Source organism: Centruroides sculpturatus, unplaced genomic scaffold (genome assembly GCF_000671375.1).
Source record: "Centruroides sculpturatus isolate CEXI.00-Female unplaced genomic scaffold, Cexi_2.0 scaffold283, whole genome shotgun sequence".
NCBI lineage: Eukaryota > Metazoa > Arthropoda > Arachnida > Scorpiones > Buthidae > Centruroides > Centruroides sculpturatus.
The window spans coordinates 260,507-284,245 of NW_019384473.1; the positions used below are offsets into that span (position 1 = coordinate 260,507).

The window sequence follows — 23,739 nt, forward strand, 5'->3', positions numbered from 1 at the left end:
CAATTAATAACTTATCTGTAGAATTAAAATTTTCATTGTTTTTTAAAGAAAATAATAGGTAAACTCAATGGATTATCATTATCCCATTGTATCTTAAGATATGTAATTTTTATTTATTAATTCACACTTTATAAATATATAAAAATATACTAAAATAATGTATAACCCCCTTCAACAGGGTTACTTTCCCTTTCTGTTAATAAAGATGATGATGATGATAAAATATACTAAAATAATTAAATATATTTAAAATAAAAATAATAATAAGAAGAAGAATAGATTCTTTGGTTTGAAGAATTTAGTTATAAAGTTAACATTCTTTTTTCGTATTTTTTGATTCAATTAGACTTTGATTCTGGTTTTTTATACAAATAATAGAAACTGATTTTGAATATTTCCTAATATTTGATAGAAATTATATCAAAATAGTAAGAAATGTTTAATATATGTTCATACTTGAAGATGGTCCATTAACTGGGTCAAAAAATTAGCATTCTTTCAACTTCATCTACTGTTACAGGCAGAGTAATTCAGCAGATTAACTATGGTGGCTAGTTCACCCCATAAAATGTATATTTATTACAAAATTCATATAATGTATTCAAAATATATATATAATAAGGATTTATCTGAATTTTAAACTAATTTTCCACAATAAATAATAAATCTAGCATGATATATGTTGCCGTAAAGTCTGAAATCCTTGTCCATCTCAAAATCATTAATAATAATTAAATTTGATATGTAATATTTTTAAAATATATCAAAAATTTTTATAAGCATATATATTAATTTTTAATTATCAATATCTTTGCCTTAATTAGTGAATGTGAATACATTTAAAGTGTAGTCCTGAAAAACAGCAACCCAAATTAAAAAAGTTAATTCTGATGTAATTTTAATATACTTTTCTTATGTCAGAGTTATGTATATTAATTTTTAGTTACTTTTAAATTATTAAATAATCAAAGAAATACATTCATACTTCTATAATAATTGATAATCACAAATATATTTTAATACAAAAGTAAAAGCTAATTTACAACTAAAACATGCAAACAAAATATGCAGTGAGGCCAGAAATACATTTTTTTTAAATTAAATACCTATTTTTTTTTTTTAAATATGAATAATAAATGAATTCAGTAATGAACTGAAGTATAGAGAATTATTATCTATTGGAAATTATAATGCTAGAATCTATTTTTCTATCCATACAGTTCTAGAATCTGAATTTATTTTCATTTCATTTACAGTAATGCATTCTAAATCTGACAAATCAGAAGATTCTTCAGTTAGGAAAGAAAACATTTGAAAACACTTTGTTTTTTTAATTGTTTCTGTTATTACAGAGTCTTTTCTTGTGTCTATTATGGGGTCGGCCGAGCTACTAGAGAAAATTTCTGCAGATGTAACCGCGATTCAAACCCGGGTCCCTCGGAGTGTCGCCCGTCGTGTAAGATAATTTTTAATTGGTAGTGTTTGATATGTATTGTGTATTAAATGTTATACTGATAAGTGTTATAAGATTAGTTAAAAAGTTAAAAGTCAAATATTAGTAAAATTATCAGCTGAAAATTAGTTATAAGTAAATAAGCTTTAAGATTTATTATTAAAAACTTTAATACAGAATTTATTCAATATTAATTGCATTAAGTACTTTAATTAAATTTAAATATTATTAGAAAGTTAATCACCTTTCTAAAATTTTATCATCATTCCAAATTTATATTTTATAATTTTAATATGTAATAATTCTATCAATTTTATTGTTAAGTAAGAACATATTTTCATCATATAATATGAAAAAATTTGCTACTTAATACTTTTTTTTTGTCTTATTGCCATAATAACAAATTAATAGCTATTAAAATTTTACATATACACAAAATATTTCATTAGAAAGGCGATTAATATAATATTAAATTTAAATTAAGCCAGGACATAGCTCCCTAGGAGACGTTACCTAGGGTTATAAACCCGGCTAGATGGAAGGAAGTGAGTCAGCAAACGTCTGAGTGGCTGGGATCTCTCTGGAGTAGAATCTTGATTGATCGCTTTTGCCAAACAGGATACCTTTAGTTCCATTAGCATACAAGGAACTGTAGGAAGGGTACAGCAAAAGAATAGTACAGGGTGCTATCTTGGGAACAGTTGCCAACAAGTGGCAATATAAAACAAAAGATGTGTGTTAAGAAGGACATTATTTCTAAAATGTGCAACTATGTTAAAATATAACATGCAGGTATATTAAAATTATTCAATGCACAATATAAGAAATAAATATTTTAGAGAAGATATAAGCCTAGTTACATAAATTAATACCGATTACATATACAGTAACTGGATGAAAAAATGAATATATTAATACATCCGGTACAAAGATGCATGCTTTAGAATATTAGGCATATAGTAGTTTATAGGAAGTATATCACAAACATTTAAATGATTATTTTAATTATGAGATTCGGTGCAGTCAAGCAGTCGGGCTCATAAATATATGGAGCTGCCAAAAAGATCCCAGACGCCCAGTATTCTTTCTAAAGATTTATTAAAGAAAAGCTTTATTATTACCCATCGGAAGACAGGAATTCTTGAGCCCCCGTCTGACGGCACCGGCCTATAGTACATCGGCCCCAAACCTTTCACCGGTATACATCTCATTAGCATAAAAGGGGCTGAAAGTGAATAAGGATGAAGTGGTAGGTTTAAGGTAAGAATGATGATGCAAAATTTTAAACATAAGAAGGAAGAAGCAAAACTGTCAAAGCATTAGTTTGATTGTTTAAAATGATATTAAGGATTTTAAAAAATTTATATATATCAAATTTTTCATTTATATTTGTTTTTGTGTATTCTGGGTGGTGTTGAAATGAAATTTTATGTTAAAAAATCAAGAAATAAATAATGTGTGCATAAAATAAAACTGTGTACATATCATATTAAAGCATTAAATAAAACAATAATAATAATAATAAAATATGATTGCATTTCTTTCTAGTTTTCTTATCAGAAATAAATTTGAAAATTTCACTGAAATAAAAATATATTAAACAATTTATTAATGATTTAAAGATAAATTAATTAAAAAATTAATAAATTCAATTCAAAAATATTTTGAGATATCAATTAATAAATTAAAAGACAAAATTACAACTGGGTTTATTTTTTTTAAGGACAACACTTTATTAATTAAGGCAAAATTAATTTATATTTTTATATGATTCAAATTAACTTTTTTCAATTAAGATAAAGATAATTTATAATTTAAAGAACTCATTCAAATTTAATAAAAAGAAGTTAAGTATCTTGATTATAGTGTAAAAATTGCTTTTATAATATAACAGATATTTAACTTAAGATAAAATTTTTTAAATTAATTTTTTATTTAGGATAAAGTTTTAGAAATAAAACAATTAATAACTTATCTGTAGAATTAAAATTTTCATTGTTTTTTAAAGAAAATAATAGGTAAACTCAATGGATTATCATTATCCCATTGTATCTTAAGATATGTAATTTTTATTTATTAATTCACACTTTATAAATATATAAAAATATACTAAAATAATGTATAACCCCCTTCAACAGGGTTACTTTCCCTTTCTGTTAATAAAGATGATGATGATGATAAAATATACTAAAATAATTAAATATATTTAAAATAAAAATAATAATAAGAAGAAGAATAGATTCTTTGGTTTGAAGAATTTAGTTATAAAGTTAACATTCTTTTTTCGTATTTTTTGATTCAATTAGACTTTGATTCTGGTTTTTTATACAAATAATAGAAACTGATTTTGAATATTTCCTAATATTTGATAGAAATTATATCAAAATAGTAAGAAATGTTTAATATATGTTCATACTTGAAGATGGTCCATTAACTGGGTCAAAAAATTAGCATTCTTTCAACTTCATCTACTGTTACAGGCAGAGTAATTCAGCAGATTAACTATGGTGGCTAGTTCACCCCATAAAATGTATATTTATTACAAAATTCATATAATGTATTCAAAATATATATATAATAAGGATTTATCTGAATTTTAAACTAATTTTCCACAATAAATAATAAATCTAGCATGATATATGTTGCCGTAAAGTCTGAAATCCTTGTCCATCTCAAAATCATTAATAATAATTAAATTTGATATGTAATATTTTTAAAATATATCAAAAATTTTTATAAGCATATATATTAATTTTTAATTATCAATATCTTNATTTATCGTTTTATGACGAGTAAAATTTTTTCGTCGCGTTCGCAGGTTTTAAGTAATGCATAAACCTTCGAGGCGCGAGGCATAGGCGGTGGCCCACGTCGTCCATGCCTTACGCCGCCCTTGGTCATAGAAATGATGTAATTTCAATATAAATTATTTATAAATACTGTACGTATGTCAAGTTATATTTTTATTACTACGTAAAATATATTTAAGAGTTTACGACCACTGTGCTGGGTGAGACGTTGTTAAAACAAAAAAAGTTATGCATTCCATCACGTACATAAACAGTGTCGTAATTCGCCAAGTGCAAATCAGCAAATTCGTAAAATTTTTGTTTATTTTGAACAGTCCGGATAATCGAAAATCCGGATAATGGAGGTCCGGATAATGGAGGTTTTACTGTATATCTTTCTGCATTATGGGTTTACCCAGTATGCTAAGAAATGAATAAAGCTTTGTTTCAGTAATGACTTATACATCTGTAAAATATAACTTTTAAAGCTTCAAGCACTTGTCTAACTGTTTAATTACAGGTTATCGGTAATTGTATTATAAAATAATTTTCAAAAATAAATGGACAGTAAACAAATTATTTCATTTGTTCTAATAAATTTACAATTAAATTATAATTCAAAATATTCAATGCTGTAAATAAATAGATGTAAAATCTTTATCAATTTTAATCAATAAATATTTAGATGTATAAAACAAAAATTAATTGGTAAATTTTAAAGAAATGAGTTAAAAGTGATACCTATTTATAGCAATATATAGAATGATATCAACGACATTGATATCAAGTTTTGACGATCCCAACATTAATAAAAAATAAGAAATCAATTAATTCACTTAGGATTTGTAATAAATGTATTTGTTCATTTTTATTTTTATTTTAATGTTAACACCTAGGTATGATTTTTGTATACTTGTTCTAATAATTCTATTAGGATCAAAAATGTTTGTCATAACATATTTATATTAAATTATATTTGCTGGTATATTTTAAAGGTTTTGTTGGTGTTATTTACTAGAATGATATCAATCAATTCATTAGAATTTGTCAATGTTTAGTATCAGATTAATATATTCTACATTATGTATATCATCATATGCAATTGTTAAATATACAATTTAAAATATTTACTTGATTTCAAAATGCCTTGAATAAATTCTTCTTTTGTGACTTTTCCAGCATTGTTTTTATCTATTTTCTTAAAAAGATCCATTATCCTGGATTTTTTATTATTCATCCATCCAAGGAACTAAATAAAAATGAAATATTTAATTACAGAACACATGAATAGCATATAATAAATTANGATGTATAAAACAAAAATTAATTGGTAAATTTTAAAGAAATGAGTTAAAAGTGATACCTATTTATAGCAATATATAGAATGATATCAACGACATTGATATCAAGTTTTGACGATCCCAACATTAATAAAAAATAAGAAATCAATTAATTCACTTAGGATTTGTAATAAATGTATTTGTTCATTTTTATTTTTATTTTAATGTTAACACCTAGGTATGATTTTTGTATACTTGTTCTAATAATTCTATTAGGATCAAAAATGTTTGTCATAACATATTTATATTAAATTATATTTGCTGGTATATTTTAAAGGTTTTGTTGGTGTTATTTACTAGAATGATATCAATCAATTCATTAGAATTTGTCAATGTTTAGTATCAGATTAATATATTCTACATTATGTATATCATCATATGCAATTGTTAAATATACAATTTAAAATATTTACTTGATTTCAAAATGCCTTGAATAAATTCTTCTTTTGTGACTTTTCCAGCATTGTTTTTATCTATTTTCTTAAAAAGATCCATTATCCTGGATTTTTTATTATTCATCCATCCAAGGAACTAAATAAAAATGAAATATTTAATTACAGAACACATGAATAGCATATAATAAATTATACAGTAATAATATTTGTATTATTATGAAATTAAAATAAGATTAATTATACATTTCACAGCAAACTAAAGAAATTTAAAATATGTCAAAACTTACTCTTCTTCTCCATTCATTGAAATCAAAGTTTTTAATTCTCTCTAACTGTAATAAAAAAAATTATTTTAGATCAGAATTAATTTTTATATTGGTTAAATTTTATTTTTTTACATAAATTAGGATTAAAATATTTTAACAATAAAAAATAAATATAAAATTAATTTATACTGAACCTCCTTCAAGTAATTGTATTTGTCTTGGAGTCTGCGTTGTCGTTCCATAGCTAACAGCCATACGTTACGCCATTTTTCAACTAATTCTCTGGCTCTTGGGTGTTTGATATGTGGTTCAACAAGTTGTTTTCTATTTTTAAATACGTTAAAAATAAATATATATTAATTTATACATGTATATATAGATTAGTAAACAAAATTTATTTACTAAAGTCTTAATTTTAACATTAAAACTGCATTAATTAAGTGAGTCTGTTTCAAAAAGAATAAAATCATATCACTGCATATATGTCACAAAGGTATGTATGTAGGCTGTTTTTTTAACCTCCGATTGTCCATAAAAAAAAACAAGTGTAAATAACAAAATGAATTTATTACCAAAAGTTAGGTACAAACATGGTTCCTTTTCGACATAATCACCGTGAAGATTGAGACATTTGTCATTTCTGTGGATGAGCTTTTCCATCCCTTTGTCATAGAATGTTGCCGCCAATGACTTGAGATGGGCCCACCAACTCTGACCATAACAGTGCTTCGTAGTATACGAACTAATCTCAATTTTTGTGAATCACCAAACTAAAATATTTGAAAAATATTTTATTACTAGAAATGCCATTTTAATAATGAAAATTAAAAAAAAAATTAATTTTTTTTATATTAAAGGATAATAAAATATATTCAAAATACATACCCTATATTTTCCTTCTCCAACCTGATAAACTTTGAACCTATGTACACATGTACATTTGGCAACTTGTCTCTGTACTTCATCTTGAATCTTTTCCGCTTCTGTCTTTGGTCGTCCCTAATTGTAATTTTTAAATTATATAAATATTCTTAATCAAATTACCTAATATTTCAATAATACTGTTCAGATTCAAACAATGATGTGATGAAACTTGTTTCATCCAACTTACACAAATGTTATTACTTTTTGAATAAAAAAAATTTATAAAAATAATTAATACATTTCAAGTCTATATGTGTAAATTTTATATCATACCTCTCTTTCTGGCCTTAACGTTTCAATATATTCATTGTGATCAACGTAGCCATCTCCATTGCGATCAAATATATCTGCAACTCTTTCCATTTCTAGACGACTAGTAGGAAATTCTAAAAAGTAATAATTCTTAATAAGTGACTCAGATTAATAGCAGTTAGTGATTATTGTATACTTTAGAAATAGATATAAATTTTTGTTTTATGTAAATTGTAAACTTTGTTTATCGTAATTTCTAATTTATGTTACAGTAGAACCTCGATTATCCGGACTAATTGGGGATGAAGGTAGTCCGGATAAGGAAAAATCNGAGTTAAAAGTGATACCTATTTATAGCAATATATAGAATGATATCAACGACATTGATATCAAGTTTTGACGATCCCAACATTAATAAAAAATAAGAAATCAATTAATTCACTTAGGATTTGTAATAAATGTATTTGTTCATTTTTATTTTTATTTTAATGTTAACACCTAGGTATGATTTTTGTATACTTGTTCTAATAATTCTATTAGGATCAAAAATGTTTGTCATAACATATTTATATTAAATTATATTTGCTGGTATATTTTAAAGGTTTTGTTGGTGTTATTTACTAGAATGATATCAATCAATTCATTAGAATTTGTCAATGTTTAGTATCAGATTAATATATTCTACATTATGTATATCATCATATGCAATTGTTAAATATACAATTTAAAATATTTACTTGATTTCAAAATGCCTTGAATAAATTCTTCTTTTGTGACTTTTCCAGCATTGTTTTTATCTATTTTCTTAAAAAGATCCATTATCCTGGATTTTTTATTATTCATCCATCCAAGGAACTAAATAAAAATGAAATATTTAATTACAGAACACATGAATAGCATATAATAAATTATACAGTAATAATATTTGTATTATTATGAAATTAAAATAAGATTAATTATACATTTCACAGCAAACTAAAGAAATTTAAAATATGTCAAAACTTACTCTTCTTCTCCATTCATTGAAATCAAAGTTTTTAATTCTCTCTAACTGTAATAAAAAAAATTATTTTAGATCAGAATTAATTTTTATATTGGTTAAATTTTATTTTTTTACATAAATTAGGATTAAAATATTTTAACAATAAAAAATAAATATAAAATTAATTTATACTGAACCTCCTTCAAGTAATTGTATTTGTCTTGGAGTCTGCGTTGTCGTTCCATAGCTAACAGCCATACGTTACGCCATTTTTCAACTAATTCTCTGGCTCTTGGGTGTTTGATATGTGGTTCAACAAGTTGTTTTCTATTTTTAAATACGTTAAAAATAAATATATATTAATTTATACATGTATATATAGATTAGTAAACAAAATTTATTTACTAAAGTCTTAATTTTAACATTAAAACTGCATTAATTAAGTGAGTCTGTTTCAAAAAGAATAAAATCATATCACTGCATATATATCACAAAGGTATGTATGTAGGCTGTTTTTTTAACCTCCGATTGTCCATAAAAAAAAACAAGTGTAAATAACAAAATGAATTTATTACCAAAAGTTAGGTACAAACATGGTTCCTTTTCGACATAATCACCGTGAAGATTGAGACATTTGTCATTTCTGTGGATGAGCTTTTCCATCCCTTTGTCATAGAATGTTGCCGCCAATGACTTGAGATGGGCCCAAACGTTGCTTTGAAGATCGTCATTAATCTCGAACCTCTTCCCTCCTAGCCACTTTTTCTATTCAGGAAAGAGGTGGAAGTCACTCGGCGCTAAATCCAGGCTATATAGGGTGTTTAAACGTGGTGAAAACTTCCAGTTTTCAGACTTCCACCTCTTTCCTGAACTGAAAACGTGGCTAGGAGGGCAGAGGTTTGAGACTAATGACGATCTTCAAAACAACATTGTTAAGGCTATCTCAATTCACTAGCAGCAACATTCTATCAAGAGGAGATGGAAAAGCTCATCCACAGATACAACAAATGCCTCATTCTTCATGGTGATTATGTCAAAAAGTAACCATGTTTGTACCTAACTTTTGGTAATAAATTCATTTTGTTATTTATGCTTGTCTTTTTTTATGGACAATCAGAGGATGAAAAAAAATTTAAGAAAGCATGTTATAATATATTGATGGTAAAATAAATTCAATATCTGTATGAATATAAAACTATAAGCATTTAAATCCACTAATGATGGTGAAAACGGCAAAAAGAAGGACAGACACAAAATTTTAACTTTGTAAAAAAAGTCATATTTATATTTTTATGTATTAAATCCACATATTTTGAAAGAAAAATAATAATTTCTACATTTTTTAACATGTAATTAATAAAAGACTGTTAGTCAAATAGCTAACCTGACCACATAACTAATAAAAGGATATTTTAAAATTTAATTTCAAAATTGTATAATCTAATATACTGTACTACATATCATATTCCAAAAGAATTTTAGTATGTTAATTGTAATGGTAAATAAAAATATTCAAAACATATGAATTGAAAACTAACAATTCTTTAACTGTTTATATTCAACATAAAACCATGAAAAACTTTGCATTATCTATACATAGTCAATGCAATAGATAGTACATTAATTCAAATATATTAATAATAAACTTACGATGGAGTGGAAGTTTTCAGAACTGCCGGAGAAGGTATTTTATGAGCTCGATCTCGAGCAATTCTATCTCGTGTAGGTATTTGAGTTTGTTGAGAGGGTTGTCGCTTACTTGAAAATGCTTTTGTAACTTTTTCTACGTCTGACTGTTTTTTCGTCATATCATCCATAAAAATCTAAACACAGAAATTTGTTTAATAATTTTTAATTGATTGAATCAATGTACAAATTTATTGTGAAAGATATAAAATATCATTAGCTACTTAATAAAATTGAAACACCTTAATTTTCACATAACAAAAATAATCCAAACTCCAAAAGAATTATAAAATTCACACTGATATTAAGATGATTTTTTTTTACCTTATGATCCTTTATAAGTTGTTCTATAATTGTGAGATCATCTGGCAAAGGTTCAGCTTCCAATGCTATTAGATTATTTTCTGCTAATATTAGCCAGGCTAGTAAGTCTTCTAAAAGTTGCATAATGTTTTTCAGTGAATGTAAATGATCTTGTAATCTTTGATCTCTCTGTTTAGCCCATACAACCACCTGAATATAAAGAGATTTCAATGTTAAATTTTCATCATCTAGACTTTCAAATAAATTATAATTTCTCATTTTTTGTCAAATCAATATAGTATGTTTTTACCTCTTCCCAACGTGACTGAATAATTGTTATCCAATGCCTTATAACTGAAATACCATTAGGATGACATTTCTTTAAAATAGTTTGAGCTAAGTCTAACGTGTCATCTTTTATGATTTCATAATCATTCATTTCTTGCAAAAATTTCTGATGTTCAGCAATCTGCCTGAGAGTTGTTTCTTCATCTTCCGGTAAGGGGCCGATGAAGCGTAATTTCATCTCAGCTTCAGAAAGCCATTCCAATAAAATGTGAACAGCTTTATATAATTTTTCTGCCTATAAAAATTTTGATAATATTTTAGGTATAAGAATGTTATATGTAAAAATATTAAAGTATTTATAAAATTACAGTGTCATTATTTCTTATTTTTAACAATGAAAATACTTTAAAGTAAAATTTATTAGTGCAGAAATTATTATTTACTTGTGCCAAAGCTTCTTGTAAAATCTTATTCTTTTGATCATTAAGGTCTTTAACAAGTATCCATTTTTTCTGTAGAATATCAAGTTGATAATTAATATTCTCTTTGTCTTCTGCATTTGCAGTTTTCATTAAATCTGAAGCTGTCTTTTGTACTGATTCAACACTATTGTTTCTACTCTTTAATTCTTCTTGAAAGCTCTAAACAAATTACAGTTTAAAAATAAAAATAAGATAAAATGAAAGATCAAACAAAATATTCATAAATAATTTTTTGAAATAATACCTTGTGCTGGTCCATTAGACTAGTAACTGTATCCAAATCACCATATAAAGATTTATCTTCAGATAATATATTTTGTGCCTTATCTAACCAATCAATTAGAGCTTGAACTGCTTCTTTAAATTGGCCCGAGAACAAAAGAGCTTCTTCTAACTTCCTTTGCCTAATATTTATGTAAAATAAAAAAATTTTCTATTCTGTATATGAAAAATTTATATTTCAAATATATAAAACAAATCAATTATAAGTCTTTAAGACAAACTCCAAATTTATTCAGACTGTTTTATTATTATTGATATGAATTATTTTACACCATTAAAGAATCTATTCATATTTCATATCAAGTAGTCCTCAATATGTATGTATCAAACTTCTCTTAAATTATTTATTAAATTATTTAAATTAATATATAATAAATTAAAAATATCATACCTATCAACAGATTTTGTGCATATTTTATTCCATCTTTTCTTCAGTTCATCCATCATATCTTGTAAAATTGGCACATCAGTTTTAGGGCATTTCTCTTTTAGAGTACGACCAATTTTCATAGTATTATCGTACAATCCTTGTTTAGATCCAAGTATTCTTTGGAATTCTTTATGTTTTGATAACTGCTGTTTGATTTTTTGAGGGTCATTTCCAATATGCATTGCAGAATCTAATGTACTTTCAGCCTCATCCAACCATTTTACGATTTCAGTCCAAGCATCATGAAACTAAAATAAATATACTTTATTAATTAAAGTACAATAAATGTTATACTAGATTAATCTGTGAAAATATTCAGAAACTTAAGTACGAATCTGAAATTAAAGCTATATGTTCTAGAAATAAAAAGTAGATAAAACTACTAACTTCTTTTGCCTCTTTGTAACCATGATCTAGGGCACGCGTTCGTTCCGCTGCTTTAGAAACTACACGTTCCCATCGATGCTGGACACTAATGAGCAAATTTTTTATTAAAATTACATCTTGCTTTTGACTGAAATATTTTAGATGAGTTCCTTTCTTGTCAAGATTCACCATTATTTCTCTATGAGATCCTACATCTTTTTGGAATGTCTGAAATTTATAAAAGTAAAATTACAGAAAATTTTTTAAAGAAATAATAAATAAAATTTCTTGTTTAAATAAACAACTATCATCAATTTTGAAATATTCGAGATTTCAAATTCAGTACATAAAAAGGATGAAACTCGTTATTTATGTAAATATTCTTGGAAATGATGCTATTCGGGCTATCAAAAATGTAGAAATTGAGAAAAAACAATATAAATCACACAAATATTTCAATTTTCATTCTTAATAAAATAACAGATAAAATGACTGAAAGTTTTAGTTTTAAGTCTCATATTTTTAATATAATTTTTAATTTTTTTTTCATATTTAATCATATTTCATCAAAAATTTAAAACAAATATTTTGTTTGTATTATTGATATAATACATTTTTAATAAATTAAATAAAAATTTAATTCAAAATGTATATAAAAAGTGGAAAGCATATAGATTACACATTAAGAATGAAAGAAGCATTGACATCAATAGCATTAGTACATCTTATTTTGTTAAAATCTTACAATAATCATTGAATATAAGTATTAATTTTTACTACCAAATTTAATGAAATAATTCTGAGAATACAATTCTTTCTATCAAAATTCACAGAGAAATTTCTGATAGAAAAGTATTTTTTTAATGCCTAAAGCATACTTAGAAACTTTAAAAATATATTTGTATTTTTATTAATGAGTTTTAAATGATTATCTTAATTATCTCAATAAATCAGATGTAAACTCAAATTTTGATTTGTTCCATTAAAATAATTAATTAACTTACTTTGTGATCTTCAATTTGTTCCATTACCGCTTTCATAATGCGACTAACAGGTTTTAAATTTGTTAAATATTTTTCAGCATTGGTTAACCAATCAACAAATGATTGAAGTGATTCGTGGAATTCGAGAGCTTCTCTAAGAGCTATTTCTAATTTGATCTAAAATTATAATAAATTTTACAATTACTATGATGATTATAAAACTCTTGTATATAAAAATATAAAGTAAAATATCTAAAAGTACTCCAAAACAATAGAAGTACTCTTACTTTTCTATCATTGGCTTTATTAAGAACACTATCAGATCGTTGTTTTAATATTTTGAGATTATTTCTCAAATTATTTGTTGAACCTTCACTTAATTGATCTAAATATCTCTGTCCTTGTTGTAAAACAGAATCAACCTTATGACGATTGCTATCGAGGTCATTGTAGAGTTCCTATAAAAATCATTTCTAACATTATCAACAATTCTAAATAAACAGCACATATAAAATATTATAAATAATATAATATATATATGATATATTTCATTCATTCAAGATAATTTCAAGTTTCATACTTTTCAAATAAGAAAACAATTTATTGTAAAGAAACTATCGTTATAATGGCTTGAATATCATATATTCAACAATTTTCCTGGTCATATATTTTATAGTATTGTTATATTTTAATATTATTTAAAAATATATATATTTTACCATAAAACGATTTAATTGTTCCTTAGCTGTTTCTGGTAAACCACCAACAGGTTTAGAAGTAGCTAACTGGCTGTCAATTTCACTTAACCATAGCAAGAGGTCTTGTATTTCTTGATTAAATGCCTGAGCCTTTCAAAAATAAATTAATTATAAAATTATAAATACATATATCATAATATATTGTACATGAGACATTTTGTGTGATATATATTTTATTAATGACTCAATAATTTATTAATAATACTATGAGATTATTTGAATTTTTACCTCTTTTAAAGCATCCTCCAATTCGCGTTGTCGGATTGATGCTCTATCTTGTAGATTTTTCCATCTTGTATTCAGATCACCTAACTTATTTTGAGTTATATTAGCGTCTTCACTTCCCTTATTTGTTTCAATAAGTTGACGACCTGCATGGTTAAGAGTATTGACACTTGATTGATGTGCTTGAATGTCATTTGTAAGTACCTACAAAATATAATATTTATAATTTATACAATATAGGTAAAATTAGATGTTAACATTTAATCAAATTTACAAACCTTAAGTTTAGCTAACACCACTTCAATTACTTGTGGATCACCAAATACAGGTTGAAGTTCATCTAAAGTTTTTTCTGTTTTACTCATCCAAATCAATAACTCATCTAATGCATGTTGGAATTGTCCCAAATGCAATAATGCTTTTTCTAGCCCTCGCTACATTTGAAAAGAAAATAATTATTGTGTTAATGCAATAAGTTAATTTATTTAAAACTTCAAGATTTCATAAACATACCTGTCGATTTACAATTCCTTTCAGAAGATCATCCCATCGACGATTTATATCAGCTAATGGTTCACGAATGGCAGTCGCTTGATCGGGCGATGTACGTTCCATTAATTCTTGGGCTTGACGATTCAGCGATTCTATTTCCACCATATGCGGATCCACTTCCATTTTAAAATCCTAAAATATTCCAATTTTTAATTTTTAAAAATTGAAATAATAGATTAATACAATATACCTATGATGAAGTAAGTTATAAATAAAAACTTTTATGATTAGTAATGATACATACTTTTAAATAGTCGATTTGTCCCTTCACTGCATCAATATCTGATCCAACAGGACCTAAGTTGGAAAACTTATCTTCCACTGTATCCAAGAATTCCAACAGATTCTAAATCGATTGATAACAACAATTTTAATGTTAACTAATAAATTAACAATAACTTATTGGTTATTTCTAATTTCTAATAGTAAGTTTACTAACTTGAAGTGTATCATGGAAATTCATTGCTTTTTCCATTGCATCAATTAGATTTTGTTCTCTCTTAGCATATAAGGTTGTTACATTTTCCCAAGCTGAATCTAAGTCTTCAATGTGTTTTTTCACTTCTGGTTTATCTGGTTCTCCACATAATTGCATCAAATCTTGTCCAGCTTGACGGCAATGGTCAACTTCTGGTTTTGTTTGACCAATTTCTTGTTTTATTTCCTAAATTAATTAAAAATTGAATTGATTTAATGTAAGAAATCACGTTAATGGTTGAGTAATGATTTCTTTTACTTACTTGAAGTACTTCTTGTTGTTGTTGTATGGCACTTGGTTCTACTGCAGGAGGTTCTTGTGCATTCAAACTTTCTTGCAGTTCTTTCAAAGCTTTCATAACAGCATTCAATTCTTCCCAAAACCTTTCAGCAGCAGCTAAAGCATCTTCTAAGGATTTACCACGATGCCTTGCTGCTTTCTGAATTGTTTCCCACAAACCATTCAGTCGATCTAATTTCTGCCTTATGTCTATTTAAAAATAAAAATTATATATTTTCTTCTGGTTTTAATTTTAAAAATTTTATTATTTATGGGATTATAATTTTATAACTAATAATGCTAATGAAAACATTAATATTACAAACTGAAATTAAAGTACCTCGGACGGCTGGTTCATCTGTATTACCAGCTTTTACAATTACATCATCAGCTGCTTTTTTAACTGCTTCTAATGCAGTGGATCGCTTATCAAGATCTTGTAGAACTGCTTTATTATCATTTATTTGCTCTTGAATCCTATCTGGTATTGCAGAAATTGGTTCAGCATTATACAATTGATCTGCTGTAGAGCTAAGGGCATTTAACATTCCCTCCAGTTTATCTGAAAACTTATTAGAAAAAATTCATGTTATTATGGTACTATTGCAAAAACAAAAAAAAAAAAAAACATTAGTAACAACAATAATAATGTTTTTAAATCTATGAATACAAGAATTTATTAATTTTCATTATATATTTAAAATATATCAATAAATTTACTTGTGATGTTGCTTGTAGGGCTTCTTCAAGAGTATTTTGATGATTACGTAAAATGTTTTTCAGTGCATTGTAGCGACTGTTATCTGAATCCAGTATTTCTGTTAATTTAGCATTATCTTCTTCTTTACATAATTTCATTAATGTGGTCCCTGTCTTATTCAGTTTGTCTACAAGTGGTTTATGCTCATTTATTGATTGTAATAATACCTGGAATCATATAATTTTAGTAAAAATGTAACAAAAAATGTAAAAGTAGCTATTTAAATTTAACTAAATTGATGGCATTACTTTATTTCTTTCTTGCTGTCGTTTTATTTGATTAGAATTCATTATGGGAGCTTCTAATAATTCAGCTTCTGCTTCTATTTCATCCATCCATTGAGATAATTCTGCATGCGTTTCAAAGAAATGTTCAGCCAAAGGAACTGCTTGTTCTAATGCACTGAGCCTTTCTGAACATAGAGTTGATACAACACCACATGTTTCTTTTAAGTTATCTGCCTTATCTCTTATAATTGTTAGATCATCTGTAGACGATTCTCTCATCAGTTTCTTTGCTGTTGCAAGGATATCTTTCACTCTTCCTTTCTGGCTGCTTACTTCTTCATTCAAATTCTATTAAATAATATATAAATATTTTTAAGAAACATATTTTATTATTAAATATCAATGTTACAATAAAAATATATATATTTAGTTTAACATAAAAATTTCATATACTTTCTTTGGAAAAATTATTCAAAACATACCTTCTGTTCTTGGGCTTGAGCTTTAACAACTTTATAATCAGCTGAAGGTGCTTTCTGATTACAAACCATTTCTTCTGTATCATGGATCCACTTTTGAACTCCATCAAGTGCTTCTTGGAATTTTCCTGATTGTATCAAAGCAACATCTAATCGACGTTCTCTCTCATTCAACTGTAATAGAAATTTTATACATCATTTTTCATATTCCAGACATACAAGGCAAGATAAAAGTATTTTATTTCATAATGAATTTTTGCTATTAATAATGAATAATCTAAGACCCTAATCACTAAGAATTTAAACTTTTAATTTTACTGATGTAATTTAAAAATTTGCATGAAAAAAAATGAGATAAGATATGAATTATCATTTAAATTTTGCTTGTAAATAAAAACATATAAAGAATCAATTAGACAGAATTAAATATTTTAAATATTTACTTAATCTAATTTAACATGATAATTTATTGAATGATGTTATTAAATTTTATTAGAAATTTTAACAATTTTGACTTCCTAAACAAATATTGTAAAATAAAAATTTGATTAGCTAATAATTCACTTTTAAATTAATTTCTGTTTAATTTAGAATTAGTTAGCTATAATTATCTAGAAACTAAAAACCTCTTTAGTTTTAACTTTTTTTATTAATGAATATGATTCTTGACAAATATTTTATAATATATTTTTCTATGATTCTTACTGACGATATTAATACATTTGAAAATTTATTGTAGATATTAATATCAACTGATATAGAGATTCATATGCTTAAACTATTAGATTTTTATTTAATTTTTCAACATAAGCTTAACATAGACTATTGTATGGTTAAAAATTATTTTTTTATTTTGTAGAAACAAAATAAATATATTGAAAAATATAAAAACAATAAAAAATTATACTTCAGAAGTTAATTTAGTATCAAAAACGTAAAATATTTGAGTAGCCCANCAGAATGACTAAATTTCACCTGATGTAAAAATGTATTAATTTCAATTTTATGCATGTGTCACTCACTTTTGCAAAATTTCCTGTAGATATGGAATGTTTTAGAATTTTTTACAGATATAGAAAAGTTCCACTTGTATACAATTTAAAATATTTAAATATATCAATTTCTTTCCTAAAATATTTAGTTTTTATTTCATTTAGTATATGTATTTGAAGTAAAAAGTTGCATTTAGCATTACAGTAGAGTGTCGATTATCTGAATCAATTGGGGACTGGGGTTGTTTGGAAAATCTATATTTCGGATAACCGATTATGTACGAAAAAATATATTAACCTACCCCATGTTGAAATTTTTCTCCGTTGTGTGTCACTTCATGTTGAATTTTTGTCGATGTTAAGCTTAACATAGACTATTGTATGGTTAAAAATTATTTTTTTATTTTGTAGAAACAAAATAAATATATTGAAAAATATAAAAACAATACTTCAAAAGTTAATTTAGTATCAAAAGCGTAAAATATTTGAGTAGCCGAAGACATAGCCAAAGATTGCAGTGCCACAGCACTGGCAAAAATTTAAATTTGCCGACTGGAATTCTTTCAGATAATTGACGTTTCGGATAATTGACTTTCGGATAATTGACGCTCTACTGTATTATTTACAGTATTTAAATGTGGTTAAAGACTAAAGATTTACCTGAAGCATGTTTCATTATATCTCTTCCAGAATTAATTGTATCTTGAACTTCATCTTCATGATCATTTATATCATCTTTTAATTTCTAATATAAAATAAAGTTTTATTAATATTTTATAATTTTAAATAATTTAATTCTTTTAAAAAACTTTTAAGCAATAAACTTTCTTACCTTAAGTTCATTCAATTGTTCTTGTAATTTATCTACATAAACATTTAAAATTTCATAATGGGATAAACGAGTATTCATTTTCTCTATCCATGCTATAATTTTCTGGTATTTCACAGTAAATTTTCCAAGACCATCACACACATCAGTTAATATTTGTCCTATAATTTTATTATCTTTGATAACCATTTCAAATCTTTCAATCACTTCTTTAAGACGTTCCTCCACATTGTTAGCTTCATCAATTCCAACAAGATTTTTTAATTTTAATGAGAGATTTTTCAGTTCATCAAAAAATCTATCGTGTTCAATAATTTCTTTTTCAAGATTCTAAAAGCATAAAAACAAAAATTATATATACATTAAGTTAATAAAGAAATTAAACTTTCATACTATACAAAATTATGGAAAATTGAATGTCTACAAACTTATTTCAACATTTCTTGTTTATTAATTTAAATATTTAATAAATAGCTAGATATTTTTTTATATATTATATTTAGAAGTAACACTTATCATTCATTAGTTATTTTAAAGCAAAGAATTGTGTTGTAGTGCCGAATATTAAATTATTGTAAATTTTTTGAATTTTGAAAAAGATTTATGATTATAAATCATTAAAATAAAACCAGATAATTTCAAATCTAATAAAATATAATGCAAATAGGTTAGAATATAAATTCTGCTAATTTCAAGGTGGTCTTCTTTTATACATTTAGATTAACATAAAAATGTTATGTATTTTATCACTGAATAACAAACATTTACCTTATGTTCAACAATATTAATTTTAAGACGATCTTGATCAGTCGGTACAGTTGACAATGTCACAATTCTCTTTTCAACTATTTCTATCCATTCGGTAAGAACAGTTAATTTTTCTTGAAAGTCTCGAGCAACCGGTATGGTGTTATCGAGACAATCCATACGTTCTTGGGCTTTTGAAGTTAAGGTATTAAATTTCTGAAGTAATGTGGTTAGTTGTTGGTTAACATCAGTATCTTGAGACTGTCCCAAAATATCAGATCCCATCGTTTGTAAAGAACAAATGCTATTTTGTCTATCCAAAAGTAATTTTCTCAAAAACTATATTTAGAGTTTAAAAAAAATATATATATTTAGTTTAACATAAAAATTTCATATACTTTCTTTGGAAAAATTATTCAAAACATACCTTCTGTTCTTGGGCTTGAGCTTTAACAACTTTATAATCAGCTGAAGGTGCTTTCTGATTACAAACCATTTCTTCTGTATCATGGATCCACTTTTGAACTCCATCAAGTGCTTCTTGGAATTTTCCTGATTGTATCAAAGCAACATCTAATCGACGTTCTCTCTCATTCAACTGTAATAGAAATTTTATACATCATTTTTCATATTCCAGACATACAAGGCAAGATAAAAGTATTTTATTTCATAATGAATTTTTGCTATTAATAATGAATAATCTAAGACCCTAATCACTAAGAATTTAAACTTTTAATTTTACTGATGTAATTTAAAAATTTGCATGAAAAAAATGAGATAAGATATGAATTATCATTTAAATTTTGCTTGTAAATAAAAACATATAAAGAATCAATTAGACAGAATTAAATATTTTAAATATTTACTTAATCTAATTTAACATGATAATTTATTGAATGATGTTATTAAATTTTATTAGAAATTTTAACAATTTTGACTTCCTAAACAAATATTGTAAAATAAAAATTTGATTAGCTAATAATTCACTTTTAAATTAATTTCTGTTTAATTTAGAATTAGTTAGCTATAATTATCTAGAAACTAAAAACCTCTTTAGTTTTAACTTTTTTTATTAATGAATATGATTCTTGACAAATATTTTATAATATATTTTTCTATGATTCTTACTGACGATATTAATACATTTGAAAATTTATTGTAGATATTAATATCAACTGATATAGAGATTCATATGCTTAAACTATTAGATTTTTATTTAATTTTTCAACATTAATTAAAAACAAATGTATTATTATTACTATTATTCTTTTCAATAATGAATGTAATATCATTTCAATTATTTGTATATTTAATTTTTTAAATATACATTTAAAAAATTTAATAATTTCATTACTTTTTCATTTAGTGTGTTCCATTTCTCATTCAATTTCTCTAAATCTTGTTCAAGACCAGTCGTATTGATGCCAGAAGAGGCAGATTGGATCAAACCTTGGCCACTTTTATTAACTTCTTCAATGTTTTTCTTGAGTGGTTCTATTTTTTTCTGGCATAAAGTCTAACACAGAAAATATATTTTAAATTATTTTGACAATTAAATAATTTTATATGTATCAGAGTAATCACTACATTAAGTAGCATATAAATATAATATATCAATGATAACATTATATAAATTCTAACGCAAATATTGTAATAATTGAAAACTAATTTATTTATTAAGAAGTCAAATTCTCCTACCCCCTTGTAACAAGTTAAATCTTAAATACAATAAATTTGTTTTTAAAATTCTAACAGAAATATAATGTCAAACATTTACACTTTTATTATTTTGATTTTATTTTACTTTCTATCTTTAAATTTACATTAAATAAATTATATCTAACTTAAAATAAATTGAATTATTACTTTTCATTGAGCTATTCAAAGAAAAAATAATGCAGTTTATTATTATTAATAATGAAATTTATTTTATTTTGTTGTTGTTATCATCTTTTATTCTCTCACAAAGTATATACCTTGAACTGCTGTTGCTGAGAACGAACAGTTTCTACATCTCCACCGACCGATTTGAAATTTTTCTCTTCGGATATTAAATTTTCTAGATCCTTAAGAGTAGTAGAGTAATCCTTGTAAAATTGTTCCAGTCTTTTTAGTGTCTTTTCTAAATCGGTATGGTAAACTTTACTGCGGTCATCTAATCTATTAAGCTGCCTTTGAATGTTACTTATCTGAAAAATTTTTAAAATATACAATAAATTCATAACAACTAAACAGTTTATATTTATTGCATTTATTAGGTAAATTTTTTGAATTTTGAAAAAGATTTATGATTATAAATCATTAAAATAAAACCAGATAATTTCAAATCTAATAAAATATAATGCAAATAGGTTAGAATATAAATTCTGCTAATTTCAAGGTGGTCTTCTTTTATACATTTAGATTAACATAAAAATGTTATGTATTTTATCACTGAATAACAAACATTTACCTTATGTTCAACAATATTAATTTTAAGACGATCTTGATCAGTCGGTACAGTTGACAATGTCACAATTCTCTTTTCAACTATTTCTATCCATTCGGTAAGAACAGTTAATTTTTCTTGAAAGTCTCGAGCAACCGGTATGGTGTTATCGAGACAATCCATACGTTCTTGGGCTTTTGAAGTTAAGGTATTAAATTTCTGAAGTAATGTGGTTAGTTGTTGGTTAACATCAGTATCTTGAGACTGTCCCAAAATATCAGATCCCATCGTTTGTAAAGAACAAATGCTATTTTGTCTATCCAAAAGTAATTTTCTCAAAAACTATATTTAGAGTTAAAAAAAATATANAATATTTATAAATTAATTCTACCTTTATAGTTGTTTCTTGCATAGAAAGACTGGTTGTTTCCAAACCTTTCAAAAGTTTTTCAGCTTCTTCCATCCAGTTAGTAAGTTGATCATGTGAAAAATGGAACTTTTCAACTAATGGTAAGGCATTTTCTGCTTGCTTCAATTTATCATTTACACGATTCATCAAATCAGTAAATTTTATTTGAAGAGTGTCTAGTTTTTCTTTCATTTCGATAGCATCATCACCTAGAAAATTAATTTAATATTTTATTACTTCATGTATAAAGCTTTTATAATAAAATAAAAAATAAATTATTGTTCATACTTAAATAAATATTTACTAAATATTTTATTATAATTAATATTAGTTTTCTTGATCTCTGCTAGAGGCAGCACTATAAACTTCTATTACTTTGTGTTTTTCACAATAATATATTAAATATTAATATATTATAAATTTGAAATATTGCATACAGTAGTTTCTACTGTACAATTTAGTTTTAATGCCAATTTTGGTAGTGTTTTTATTAATTATTCATAGCTGTAACAAAAAAAAAAAAAAAATTTCATGTGTTGTAATCATTAACTATTGACACCCAATAAAAAATGAAATAAAATAAAGCAAGTGTATCAATAAAACCACCAAACACTAGGTTTGCAGGTTCATGTCTGACCAATGGGCTTGCTGTGTGAAAATTTTTGGGTTTTTATCACGCATCTAACATCTAAATAGGGGCCAGTTTCTCTAGAAAGCCTTCCCATTAGGCATTTCCCTTGGCAGATTGCTCAGGTGTTGCATTGCCTTATTTCAGTGTTTTCCAACCTTTTTCTCATCACAGGTAAAATTATGAATAATTTTACCTGGACCAGTAATTATATGTGACTATGAATTATGCTTATCTAGAGTTACTGTATGTAACGAAGGATGTACAATATACAGTAACAAAGTACTCTAGATTACTACTTAAATGTCACTCATAATCAGTCAGCTTCAGTATGGTTAACTTGTTTTACAGATGGCACCAGTCTATTTATTAACCGGCAGTTGAAAAACAATGCCTTATACCATAAATCTAATCTGAAAAAATAAAAACACATATAAATGGAGGAAAACCTCAAAATCCATTTATATTTGCAACTTAATTTGTTAACTTGCTCTTAATTGTTGTGATTCTAATTTTATTTTATCTTCGTTACTTTAATTGTTACTGTATATTTTAAACTATCTTATTTTTCATAAATTTTACTTGTATAAATATATATTACGCCTGTATAATATCCTTGTTGCCCTCCCATCATTGTACAATTTTACTCTTAATGTTTATTAATATGCTGTGTTCATTGTCATAATTAGTTAGTGTTTTTTAAATCCTGATAATGCTCAGCGAAATC

At 25.3% G+C, this 23,739-nt stretch overlaps 3 protein-coding genes across 3 annotated transcripts in view; all 3 read right to left on the reverse strand.

The window, feature by feature from the left end:
• The window catches only part of LOC111621247, a 155,151-nt gene that overhangs the window by 4,462 nt on the left and 126,950 nt on the right, over positions 1–23,739 (reverse strand). Inside the window, exons 73-99 of the mRNA XM_023363328.1 lie at positions 16,522–16,848; positions 16,234–16,440; positions 15,854–16,082; positions 15,497–15,723; positions 15,196–15,420; positions 15,001–15,102; positions 14,718–14,888; positions 14,483–14,638; positions 14,208–14,408; positions 13,941–14,069; positions 13,509–13,679; positions 13,243–13,398; positions 12,260–12,466; positions 11,834–12,120; positions 11,405–11,564; positions 11,122–11,319; positions 10,701–10,973; positions 10,412–10,600; positions 10,052–10,224; positions 8,599–8,728; positions 8,426–8,470; positions 8,157–8,274; positions 7,441–7,553; positions 7,129–7,242; positions 6,925–7,013; positions 6,438–6,567; positions 5,996–6,113 (exon numbers count right to left, since the gene is read on the reverse strand). Of these exons, the coding sequence (XP_023219096.1) occupies positions 5,996–6,113; positions 6,438–6,567; positions 6,925–7,013; positions 7,129–7,242; positions 7,441–7,553; positions 8,157–8,274; positions 8,426–8,470; positions 8,599–8,728; positions 10,052–10,224; positions 10,412–10,600; positions 10,701–10,973; positions 11,122–11,319; positions 11,405–11,564; positions 11,834–12,120; positions 12,260–12,466; positions 13,243–13,398; positions 13,509–13,679; positions 13,941–14,069; positions 14,208–14,408; positions 14,483–14,638; positions 14,718–14,888; positions 15,001–15,102; positions 15,196–15,420; positions 15,497–15,723; positions 15,854–16,082; positions 16,234–16,440; positions 16,522–16,848 (4,645 nt within the window). The remainder of the gene's footprint in view (positions 1–5,995; positions 6,114–6,437; positions 6,568–6,924; positions 7,014–7,128; positions 7,243–7,440; positions 7,554–8,156; positions 8,275–8,425; positions 8,471–8,598; positions 8,729–10,051; positions 10,225–10,411; positions 10,601–10,700; positions 10,974–11,121; positions 11,320–11,404; positions 11,565–11,833; positions 12,121–12,259; positions 12,467–13,242; positions 13,399–13,508; positions 13,680–13,940; positions 14,070–14,207; positions 14,409–14,482; positions 14,639–14,717; positions 14,889–15,000; positions 15,103–15,195; positions 15,421–15,496; positions 15,724–15,853; positions 16,083–16,233; positions 16,441–16,521; positions 16,849–23,739) is intronic.
• On the reverse strand, positions 5,849–6,619 carry LOC111621239 (microtubule-actin cross-linking factor 1-like). The gene is made up of 3 exons (XM_023363317.1): positions 6,438–6,619; positions 6,265–6,309; positions 5,849–6,113 (listed from the first exon to the last, which is right to left on the reverse strand). Exons 1-3 carry the CDS (start codon positions 6,483–6,485, stop codon positions 5,970–5,972), a joined length of 237 nt encoding a protein of 78 aa, XP_023219085.1. The 5' UTR covers positions 6,486–6,619; the 3' UTR covers positions 5,849–5,969.
• LOC111621238 (microtubule-actin cross-linking factor 1-like) lies at positions 18,588–21,790 on the reverse strand. Its single transcript, XM_023363315.1, has 6 exons — positions 21,524–21,790; positions 20,902–21,063; positions 19,975–20,145; positions 19,569–19,886; positions 18,804–19,130; positions 18,588–18,716 (listed from the first exon to the last, which is right to left on the reverse strand). The coding sequence occupies exons 1-6, from the start codon at positions 21,767–21,769 to the stop codon at positions 18,603–18,605; spliced, it is 1,338 nt and encodes a 445-aa protein (XP_023219083.1). The 5' UTR covers positions 21,770–21,790; the 3' UTR covers positions 18,588–18,602.

Excerpts from the sequence above, each read along its gene's own strand:
- LOC111621239 (XM_023363317.1), bottom strand. The coding sequence starts at position 6,485 with ATGGAACGACAACGCAGACTCCAAGACAAATACAATTACTTGAAGGAG. Across the intron at positions 6,310-6,437 it reads AATACAATTACTTGAAGGAG|TTAGAGAGAATTAAAAACTT; the intron begins GTTCAGTATAAA and ends TTTTTATTACAG. Across the intron at positions 6,114-6,264 it reads TCAATGAATGGAGAAGAAGA|TTCCTTGGATGGATGAATAA; the intron begins GTAAGTTTTGAC and ends ATTTTTATTTAG.
- LOC111621238 (XM_023363315.1), bottom strand. The coding sequence starts at position 21,769 with ATGAATTTATTGTATATTTTAAAAATTTTTCAGATAAGTAACATTCAA. Across the intron at positions 20,146-20,901 it reads GGAACACACTAAATGAAAAA|TTGAATGAGAGAGAACGTCG; the intron begins GTAATGAAATTA and ends TTTCTATTACAG. Across the intron at positions 19,887-19,974 it reads CTCAAGCCCAAGAACAGAAG|TTTTTGAGAAAATTACTTTT; the intron begins GTATGTTTTGAA and ends CTCTAAATATAG.